The sequence below is a fragment of the Hemitrygon akajei genome, chromosome 23 (assembly GCF_048418815.1).
Source record: "Hemitrygon akajei chromosome 23, sHemAka1.3, whole genome shotgun sequence".
Lineage (NCBI taxonomy): Eukaryota > Metazoa > Chordata > Chondrichthyes > Myliobatiformes > Dasyatidae > Hemitrygon > Hemitrygon akajei.
In genome coordinates, this window is record NC_133146.1 from 65,059,886 (window position 1) to 65,071,900 (window position 12,015).

The 12,015-nt window shown below is 39.3% G+C and overlaps 1 protein-coding gene across 10 annotated transcripts in view; it reads right to left on the bottom strand.

Annotated features, from left to right (window-relative positions):
* Nucleotides 1–2,658: 2,658 nt before the first annotated feature.
* fam204a (family with sequence similarity 204 member A) overlaps nt 2,659–12,015 on the bottom strand; it is a 106,186-nt gene continuing 96,829 nt past the window's right edge. For all 10 annotated transcript variants that reach the window (XM_073027861.1, XM_073027863.1, XM_073027853.1 and 7 more), the window contains one exon: nt 2,659–3,428. In XM_073027861.1, coding sequence (XP_072883962.1) covers nt 3,377–3,428 — 52 coding nt within the window. In that variant the 3' untranslated portion in view covers nt 2,659–3,376. The remainder of the gene's footprint in view (nt 3,429–12,015) is intronic.

A 12,015-nucleotide genomic window follows, 5' to 3' on the forward strand; every position in this document is an offset into this window, starting at 1 on the left:
GATCATGATTGAAAATAAAGTGGAAATAATAAGGTGATTGGAAAGAGGTGAAACACCATTGGTCATTGGAAAAGCATTAGGCTACAGTCGGTCAACGATCGGAACAATTTTAAAGGATAAAGTGAGAAAGGCCCTGCCCCGAGGAAAGCTACAATTATTACTAAGCAACACAGTGGTTTAGTTATTGGGCTTTGGGGTTTTGGGTTTTTGATCCTCCACATCAGTCCGGCATGGATGGACAGCGTGCTCAGGAGTGATCTGTCACTGGATCGCCTGGCGCAGAAACATACTTAAGTGTTTTATATGCATAGAAAGGTAAAATATATACTATATACTAAGACAAACGTTTGACTAACTGACGCTAAATAATACCGGATGTACCTGTTCCGACTTACTTAGTATGTGAACTTTTGTTTTTTACGATCCTGATCCACGATAACCTACGCACATCCTCCCGTATACTTTAAATCACCTCTAGAATACTTATAATACCTAATACAATGTAAAATAGTTGTTATACTGCTTCATTTAGGGAATAATGACAAGTAAAGAAGTCTATACATGCTCGAACAACAAGTGCTGGAAGAGCACTTCTGGGTTTTTTCGATTCGCAGTTGGTTGAATTCGTGCATGCGGAACTCGCGGATAAGGAGGGCCGACTGTATATATTTTTTCTTTGTATGTTGTCCTGAAATTGTAACCACATGTGTTATTTGTAGTGTGCTATGTACTGTTGGTAATGTGTTTTGCACCTTGGCCCCAGAGGCACACTGCTTCATTTCGTTATATTTATGTATGGTGAATGACAATTCAACTTGAACTTGAACTTTTGGTAACTTCCAGAGACCAATCATTAGACTGGATGACAAAGTGTAACAGTTGTATGTTCTACCTCAAAACAAAGTGGGAAAATAATCAATTCCTTACCAGGACCACAGTGTCATATGATTCATAATATTTGCATTTCTTATCATTAAAGTCCCACAGTGCCCAGATTAGGCAATGCCAAGGTGTAAACACCACAGGTTTGCAGATCAACATCCCAGCTGCATTTAGAAATAGACACAGCGATTGGTTAATACTGACACTTGCTTTTCACCTCCAAGAACCGGATTCAAATAGAATGAAGACTTTCTTCCATGTAAACTAAAGTGAAATAAAATAAAATATATTGGAAATATTTACTGGTCATATCAATTTTGTGGAAATAGAAATAAAAGATTTCAGGTTTTTTTTCATGAGAGTACTCTACTGATGTATAATTACATTGTAATTAATAAAATGTAGCAGCTATTTTTATTTGTCCACCTGTATCACTTCCCATAATTTTAACAAAATAGGCTGAATGGCCTGTCGCGTCTCTGATTAATCTCAAAATTAAAACCCATATCTCCTTTATCACCCACCTACCTTAGGGCCAATTTACATTAGCCAATTAACTTCCAACCAATAAGTCTTTGTGATCCAAACCGATGAATACATGTTGTCAGGACAAGGGAATTGCCTGTTCTTAGACGCTGTTATGGACAGTGTAGATGCATAATAAGAGAAACACAGAGGAAGTTGCTGGGCATCTGAGAGTGAATAAGTAATGAGAAACAAGCGAGAGATCGGGACTGATGGGATTGCTTTGCTGGCTTCCTTGCATGGCATAAAAAGAACAAATAAATAGTCACTGTGACAGGAACTTTCTTTGTGCCAAACTGAATGTACCATTGGGAAAAAAAATTTCAATTTATCTTGCATTATTTCTCTTCAACTTAATGAATAAAAATATGTTAAACTATTTATATAACTGTAAATGAAAATATCTTAAATTAATTAAATAATAAACTTATAAGCTCAGAAACAAATTTTGCCATCAGCTGTTAAACTCTTTGCTGTAGAGGTGTTAACCAAGTAAACATAATAAATAAAACTAGTAATTATCAGTTTCTTTTGATGTTATATTTATCCTAACATGATCCTTTTGAGCTAGTGACGGAGAGGAGGTCACTAAACAAACTGTTACCCATTATGGACTATCTAGCACATCCTCTCTATGACCTACTGAATAAGCAGCAGAGCACCTTTTCAAACAGACTCATTCAGTTCTGCTATCACAAAGGTCATTACAGAAAATCTTTCCTACCAGATGCAATAAGCATATACAACAATTCATCTCTGCGCAACAGGAGAACACACATCATAGTACAATAGTCTCTGCTTTATTATTTTGTACATTATTATTGCACATTGGTACATTATTGTGTATATTATTATTCTGCTTTTTATTATTAGTTAAGTCTACACACTGCTAAGTGTGTTTTTAAATGTTGCTGTTGTAACAAAAGAATTTCCCACTCAGAATCAATAAACTACTTATTATTATGCGTTAGACAATTAGCTTTTTTTTAGTAAAGTTGATACATGATATACAGTAATCCCTTTCCTCTTCCCCCACCTCCCAAGAGAGAGAGAGAGAGAGAGACACACACACACACACACACACACACACACACACACACACACACACACACACACACACACACACACACACACACACACACACACACACACACACACACACACACACACACACACACACACACACACACACACACACACTCTCCTCCTTTCAATTTATCCACAGAAAGGAGTCGAATGGTGAGAAGGACATCAAATTGACAAAACATGTTTATTACAGGAGGAAGTATAAAGTTTTTGTCAATCTGTAAGCAGAAATAATACACATGAGATGTACAAACATATCATCTGGAGCGAAATGCAGTGACTGCTTTATGAGAAAAACATTCTCCATTCTTAATGTTATAATCAAATGATTGGATATTTTATTCCACAACAATCTTCTGCAAACCTTTTGTTCCAGTGACTGATAGGAAGAAAGAGTTCTTGAGGAATGCAAAGCAGTTTTTTTTTCTCCATTGGTAGAACAACATAGCAGTACAGGGACTGTATTGCTATTTCAACAAACATGGGCAAAGATTTTATCTCATGGTGGCTTGAAAATGCAGTCTTCTGTTTGTAAATAGCACTTACATTGAATGAGGTAGTGGGACACACAGAAACACCTACTGCATTATTGTTCACATCACGAAACTATGTCACCAGAGAATATTACTGGGCTTGCTGGGGGTTATTTATGAAATGGGGAAATCTTCTTTCAAGCTCCTTGACCATGTTCAGATTTTAAACACTTAAAGGCTAACTCATTCTCAATCAGAAATGTGCAGTCATGGAAGCAGCAGGGCACAATGGTTGTTATATTCCTGTAAAGTGCTTCCAGATGACTCCCTTGAGATTGGATTGAGAGTGCAAGTGCAGGTCAAGTGTTTCACATCTCAGTGCTCACTTAATTTCCATCCCGTGTCAAACATCACATATAGCCCATGTTGCTTTTTGTCTCCCATCTTTTCTTAGCTTCAAATCTGGATTGTATTTAAAAAGATACAATGTTAGCTTGTATTTTATCTGCTTCAGAATGATCTATTTAACTCAAATACCTTTTAAAGTACAATGTTGACAAGTCACTATAAAGAAAATGGTTAAATTCTTCATGATGCCGACACCTAACATAAACTAGCAGACATGAAGATGTCAAAGCCTCCCACCTTTTTTGCCACTTTCTGTACGTATGTTGTAACATATATGCTCCAAATAGGGATGTGAGTTTCTATGAAAATTATGGCTTTAAAGCACTATTTTGTCACCCATGGTATCTGGTGGGTACTCCCATATGCTGCACTGCCACAACAGCTAGAAGTAATGTATCACTGAAAATATTGTTACCAAACTGTGAACGTAATGAATTTTCAATAGCTTTTCTTTTTCTAGAACTATTTTGAAGATAGGTTGCAGATGCTTTTCCCACTGAAACTGGTCCAATTGCTAATCTTTTGCACTGCCTGCAACATAATATACTTTCAGAGCATTGTTCACATTGAATCCATAATCATGATTTGTTCAGCTGGCCAATACACTGTTATTATGTCAGATTTCATCTTAGCACTGTTACTTCTTTGGCTTGGTTTATGTATCACCAGAACAATGAAAGTGGGAATAAAATGCTTTGAGCATGAATCACAGATCAGCTGGTGTTCAGAGGTCAAAGAAACAGGAAACAGAAAGGGAATGTCATAAAGAATTGTTGCTGAATCAACATAGTGGCAGAAGGTTATTCAAGTCCTTTTAACATTGTTAAGATACACACCATTTGGTTTTCACATGATGATTTTTGTTTCAAATTTATTTTGTGTAGCTAGTTGTAATTCCAAGTTCTGTTAACTAGGCAGTGTTGCAGACTTTTGCTTCATTTTCACGATGTCCCCTAGATTAGACAGGATAACAGCCATTCCCAATGTTTATCATCCAGATTTTAGAGCTGTGTAAAGGATTTAGTACATAGACTGGGTGCAAGCAAAGAGACACCATGAGTGTGAAGGGGGTGGTACTGGTACAAGTTTTAAGTATGCAACTTGGTCTATACACAAAGCTCAAAATAGCACTACCCAGCAACTCCATTTTTTTCCCCATTTGTTTCTGCTGTCTGCAGAGCATGCATGGACATTTTCCCGCATGTTGAGTTGCTCTTTCTAATGGTCTAGCTAACAACTCGCTAAACTCATAACATGTTGTTAAGCAAATGATTACATTAGCTTCCACTGTGATTTGATCCTGTGACAAGAGACATGTGAAGCAAACATCTTAAGGGCCTGCTTGGAATTTGTTAAAACAAAAGAAGAACTATAAATCTTAACATGTTTCAACATAACATGGAAAATCTTAGATAAATTTTTTTCACCTAATTCTAAAACAAGTCATAACATATTGTGCACATTATCAGGTTTAGAATAAATGGTCCAGATTTTCCTGTCAAAATACTAATGTGCGAGGGAAGATTTATGTGCTAAGTGTACAGCAGCAGCAGAGATAGAAAATGCATTCCTTAAGTCAAACATTCATAGTTACTACTTCACTTTTGCCGTTAGCTTCATGATGATGGGATCTTGATCTCTGGGATAAATTTGAGGTATTCACATGACAGCTAAACTCACTACTTGGTTAAATACTGTCTATTTCTGTTCAAACCATTTTTTATGACAATAGAGGTTAATTACAGCCAAACAGTCACTCTGAAACGGAAAATGTAACCATTCCAAATGGAGAATATCAGTCTTTTGTTGTAATTAAATGAGATTTTGAAAATCCCCTTCTGTCTATTGACCTATTAACCTCCTCTTTCCCTACATTTATTTTTAAATTGTGTGGCTAATTTGCCTCTAAACTTCCTTATGGTCTTTGCACATATTGTTTCAGAGTCCTTTAATCTGGACTATCCAAGAAAAAAATTGAGTTACTTAGGGTCTGGCTCAAGACACCAGGGTTTTCTTTGCTGTAAAATGATTAGATCTACTTTTTACTTCCAGCGTCTTTGGGTAAAAACAATTTGAATCCGAATCTACAAAGCCTAGTCTGCCTAACATTGGATTCTGCTGATCTTTCTTTGCAAACTGAGTACCTCTAGTATTTTGGTGTGCTGCTATAGCTCAAATACACTCCTTGGATCCTTCTCTACAGTTAATTTTGTGATACTAGCATCCTGTATAATCCCAGGCAGAGTTTCAACCCCATCTTCTATCCATTTATTGACAATGGCATCATTTATGTCAATTACAGCCGTTCAGTGAACAACAGCTTACTTGGGAGCAAGGTTACTGGAAACAGCTGGTCATTAAGAGAACAGGCAACTGATGAAATTTTCTCGTTTGCTTAAAACTCCCTCTCACTCTTCTACCTCTATCATATTCAAATATTTTGCATTCCCTTTCACTAAACTTTATAATAAACAGTAAATATATTAGTTTATTAAAAATGAGATATTCAATATATCTTCTAAGACAATTAGAGGCATTGATCGTGTGGATAGCCAGAGGCTTTTTCCCAGAGCTGAAATGGCTAACACAAGGGAGCACAGTTTTAAGGTGCTTGGAAGTAGGTACAAGAGGGATGTCAGAGCTAAGTTTTTCATACAGAGGGTGGTAGGTGTGGAATGTGCTGCCATTGAAGGTGGTGGAGGCAGATACAAAAGGGTCTTTTAAGAGATGCTTAGATAGGTACATAGAGCTTAGAAAAATAGAGGGTTATGTGGTAGGGCAATTGTAGGCAGCTTCTAGAGTAGGTTACATGGTCGGCACAACATTGTGGGCTGAAGGGCCTGTAATGTGCTGTAGATTTTCTATGTTCTATACGCGTTAAGGCAGCAATATATGGCAGATATAATGAGGCATGACGTTTACCACAACATACGTATATTAAAGCCTGTAATATATACCCAGATTGCTACTATAAATAGGACAACAGAATTCTATCACATTAACCCTTAAAGAATTGATACCATCAATAGATATTGTATCCATCCTGTACTCAGATTCACATTTCAGTGCACGGTACACAATCTCAAGAAGTACTTATCAATAGAAAAGGTCTGGCTTCCAATTTTTATCCTCAATATTCTTCAGATCTTTTCAAGAATAAAGACATGTTCATAGATAGGTGAACAGGCAGCATGTTTCCCAATGCCAATGATAATTTTTATCAGTGGGTAGCAAATGTCAAATGGGTTGAGTTTCCTTCAGCATCTATCAAATTATTTATTATGTAGAATTATATTTTTGCTGGATTTATTCAGTTTCTCTAACTCTATAATTGAAATTCAAAGCCAGAATGACCTCATTCCCAATTGGCTGGAACATTGCTTCAAAGTTGATTTTTCAACCAGCCACGGAAGCAACAATGAATGTTTGTTCAATAGATTAAAATATTGAACTACCGGCATCACCTTCGGACAACAGCAATTTTAATGGAATATGCAGGCAGACATTATAATCAGTGATCTATTGTGAAGCCATGTTAAAATCAGTTACAAATTTTTTGGGTGATGCTCCAAACTGAAACTTAATTGTTTGTAAATTGATTGTGCAAGACAATTCATTGCTGAAATGTCAGAATGTATTCCATTATATTGCAGTTAAATGGGAATGAATAATTTATAGAGAGTAAAATAAAACATGCACTCATAGAACATTTCACAAACTTGGGACTTCCTGAAGCACTTTACACTTACTTAAGTATCTTTTGAAGCGTTCCTGCTGTAATGAGGAAATTTGGAAGCTAATTTACGCACAGACTTTATAAATAGCATCATGATATTAACCTGATAAGCTTGCATATGATTTTTAAAATTTATTTTTATTTATTTTATTTAGACATACAGCAGGGTAGCATGGTGAGCCCATTGTATCCAATTACCCTATTTGACCAATTAACCTACAAACCCACGTCTTTGGTATGTGGGAGGAAACCATGCGGTCACAGGGAGAATGTAAGAACTCCTTATAGACAGTGGCGTAATAGAACCCAGGTTGTTGGGGTTGCAATAACATTATGCTAACCACTATGCCGTCATGCCACCCCAAATGATGGCAACTGTGAGATAAAGGTGGTAAATTTGTGAAATTTATTACCACAGGCAGCTGTGGAGGTCAGGTCATTGGGTGTATTTAAGACAAAAGGTTCATGATTGAACATGGCATCAAAGATTACAGAGAGAAATCTGGGGAGTGGGGCTGCGAAGAAAAAAGTATCAGCCGTGATTGAATGATGGAGCAGACTCAACTGACCAAATGGCCCAATTGTGGTAGATGTAGTGTATATGGATTTCATAAGGTGAATTTGATAAGGTACCCCATGCAAGGCTTATTGAGAAAGTAAGGAGGCATGGGATTCAAGGGGACATTGCTTTGTGGATCCAGAATTGGCTTGCCCACAGAAGGCAAAGAGTGGTTGTAGATGGGTCATATTATGCATGGAGGTCGGTGACCAGTGGTGTGCCTCAGGGATCTGTTCTGGGACCTCTACTCTTTGTGATTTTTATAAATGCCCTGGATGAGGAAGTGGAGGGATGGGTTAGTAAGTTTGCTGATGACACAAAGGTTTGGGGTGTTGTGGATATTGTGGAAGGCTGTCAGAGGTTACAGCAGGACAATGATAGGATGGGAAACTGGGCTGAGAAGTGGCAGATGGAGTTCAACCCAGATAAGTGTGAGGTGGTTCATTTTGGTTGGTCAAGTATGATGGCAGAATATAGTATTAATGGAAAGACTCTTGGTAGTGTAGAGGATCAGAGGGATCTTGGGGTCCGAGTCCATAGGACACTCAAAACTGCTGTACAGGTTGACTCTGTGGTTGAGAAAGTATACGGTGCATTGGCCTTCATCAATTATGGGAATGAGTATAAGAGCCAAGAGGTAATGTTGCAGCTATATAGGACCCTGGTCAGATCCCACTTGGAGTACTGTGCTCAGTTCTGGTCGCCTCACTACAGGAAGGACATGGAAACCATAGAAAAGGTGCAGAGGAGATTTACAAGGATATTGCATGGATTGGGGAGCATGCCTTCTGAGAATAGGTTGAGTGAACTTGGTCTTTCTTCCTTGGCGGGATGGAGGATGAGAGGTGACCTGATAGAGGTGTACAAGATGATGAGAGACATTGATCGTGTGGATAGTCAGAGGCTTTTTCCCAGGGCTGGAATGGCTAGCACGAGAGGGCACAGTTTTAAGTTGCTTGGAAGTAGGTACAAAGGAGATATCAGGGGTAAGTTTTTTACACAGAGAATGCTGAGTGCATGGAATGGGCTGCTGGCAATGGCGGTGGAGGCGGATATGATCAGGTCTTTTTAGAGACTCCTGGACAGGTACATGGAGCTCAGAAAAATAGATGGCTATGGTAATCCTAGGTAATTTCTAAGATAAGGAAATGTTCGGCATAGCTTTGTGGGCTGACGGGCCTGTATTGTGCTCTAGGTTTTCTACGTTTCTAATTCTGCTCCTATGTCTTATGTCTATGCCTAACCTGCTGTGTTCTACCAGCATTTTGTGTGTGTTGTAATTTCTGCTCTATTCCCTTTCTTTGAAAGAATGTCATCAACTCTTTCCTATCCACCTGAAAGAGTAAATGGCTACCTATTCCCCATCCACCTCAGAGAGTCGATGACCCTGTTTCCTGTCCAACTGAGAGAGTAGGTTTCCTATTTCCTGTTTCCTATCAACCTGAGAGAGTTGATGACCACCAGTTTGCTATCCACCTGACAGTAGATAATCCTGTTTGCTATCCACCTGACAGTAGATAATCCAGTTTGCTATCCACCTGACAGTAGATAATCCTGTTTGCTATCCACCTAACAGTAGATAATCCTGTTTGCTATCCACCTGAGAGAATAGATGACCGTCAGTTTCCTATCCACCTGAGAGTAGATGACCCTGTTTCTTATCCACCTGAGAGAGTAGATGACCATCAATTTCCTATCCATCCGAGAGAGTTGAAGACCATCTGATTCCTGTCCACCTGCGACCAGATGACCATCAGTTCCTAATCCGTCAGGGACAGTAGATGTTCATGAATTTCCTATCCACATAAGAGTTCAATTTACCCTATTTTCTATCCACCTGTGAGAGTGACGACTATCTGTTTCCTATTCACTTGGAGAGCAGATGACCCGCAGTTTCTGTCCACCTGAGAAAGTAGAATACCATCAGTTTCTTGACCACCTGAGAGTAGGTGACCTTCGGTTTCCTGTCCACCTGAGAATAGATAACCATCAGTTTTCCATCCACCTGAGAGAGTAGATGACCCAGTTTCCTACCCATCCAAGAGAGAAGATTACCAACATTTTCCTATCCAGCTGAGAGAGTATGTGACACGTTTTCCTATCCACCTGAGAGATCACAAGATCACAATACAAAGGAGCAGAAGTAGGCCATTCGGCCCATCGAGTCTGCTCCGCCACTCTACCATGAGCTAAACTATTCTCCCATCTAGTTCCAATTTCCGGTTTTTTTCCCATATCCCTTGATACCCTGACCAATCAGATACCTGTCAATCTCCTCCATAAAAACCTTCAATGATTGGGCTTCCACAGCTGTATGTGGCAACGAATTCCATAAATCCACGACCCTCTGGCTAAAAAAATTTCTCCTCATCTCTGTTTTAAATGGGTACCCTCTAATTCCAAGGCTGTGACCTCTTGTCCTGGACTCATCCACCAAGGGAAACAGCCTTTTCACATCTACTCTGTCCAACCCTTTCAACATTTGAAATGTTTCTATGAGATCCTGTCATTCTTCTATACTCTGATGAATACAATCCAAGAGCTGATAAACGCTCTTCATATGTTAGTCGCTGCATTCCAGGAATCATCCTAGTGAATCTTCTCTGAACTCTCTCCAACATCAGCACATCCTTTCTAAGATAGGGGGCTCAAAACTGCACACAGTATTCCAAATGGGGTCTCACTAGTGCCCTATAGAGCCTCATCAACACCTCCTTACTCTTATACACTATTCCTCTTGAAATGAATGCCAACATAACATTCGCTTTCCTTACTGCTGATCCAGCCTGGTGGTTAACCTTTAGGGTATCCTGCACAAGGACACCCAAGTTCCTTTGCACTTCCAATTTTTGAATCTTCTCCCCATCTAAATTATAATCTGCCCGATTGTTTCTTCTTCTAAAATGTACAACCGTACATTTCTCAACATTGTATCTCATCTGCCATTACTTTGCCCACTCTCCTAAACTGACCAAGTCTCTCTGCAACCTTTCCGTTTCTTCAACACTTCCTGCTCCTCCACCTATCTTGGTGTCATCCGCAAACTTAGCCACAAAACTGTTTAATCCATAATCTAAATCATCGATATACAGTGTAAAAAGAAGAGACCCCAACACCGACCCCTGCGGAACACCACTAGTGACCGGCAACCAACCAGAATAGGATCCCTGTATTCCCACTCTTTGCTTTCTGCCTATCAGCCAATGCTCCACCCATTCCAATATCCTTCCTGTCATTCCATGCGCCCTCATCTTATTAAGCAGCCTCTTACGCGGCACCTTATCAAAGGCCTTTTGAAAATCCAAATACACAACATCTACAGCCTCTCCCTTGTCAATCTTATTTGAGATTACCTCAAAAAATTCCAATATGTTGGTGAGGCAGGATCTTCCCTTCATGAAACCATGCTGGCTTGGGCCTATTTTGTCATGCACCTCAAGGTAATTCATAATCTCATCCTTGAGGATCGACTCCAATAACTTTCCAACTACCAATGTCAGACTAATAAGTCTGTAATTTTCTTTTTGTTGCCTCCCCCCTTTCTTAAACAACGGAACTACATTTGCGACCTTCCAGTTCTCCGGAACCATGCCCAAGTCTACTGATTCCTGGAAGATTATTTCCAAAGCCTCCACAATCTCCAAAGCCACCTCCTTCAGAACCCGTGGATGCACTTCATCTGGTACGGGAGACTTATCTATCCTTATCTAGAGAGCAGATAACCATCAGTTTCTTATCCAATTGAAAGAGTAGATGATCCTGCTTCCTATCCACTTGAGAGAGTGTAGATGACAATCAGGTTCCTATCCACCTGAGAAAGTAGGTGACCTTGTTTCCTATCCATCTGAGAGTAGGTGACCATCAGTTTCCTATCCACCTGACAGTAGATGACCCTGTTTCCTGTCCACCTGAGAGTGTAGACGACCCTGATACCTATCCACCTGAGAACAGATGACCATCATTTTCCTATTCACCTGAGAGAGTAGATGACCATTAGTTTTCTGTCCATCTGAGAGAGTAGGTAATTAGTTTCCTGTCACCTGAGTGATGAGATGACTATCAGTTTTTGTCCACCTGAGTGAATAGATGACCATCAATTTCCTGTCCACCTGCGAGAGTAGATGACTGTCACTTTCCTATCTACCCGAGAAAGTAGATCAGATTTATGTTTCAAACAGATATCAACATCTCTGACAGTACAGAGTTAGTGGAATAATCTAGGTGTAAGTCAAACTGGGGTGGATAGTCAGAGGCTTTATCCGAGGGCTGAAATGGCTAGGACGAGAGGGCACAGTTTTAAGGTGCTTAGAAGTATGTACAGAGGAGATGTCAGGGTTAATTTTTGA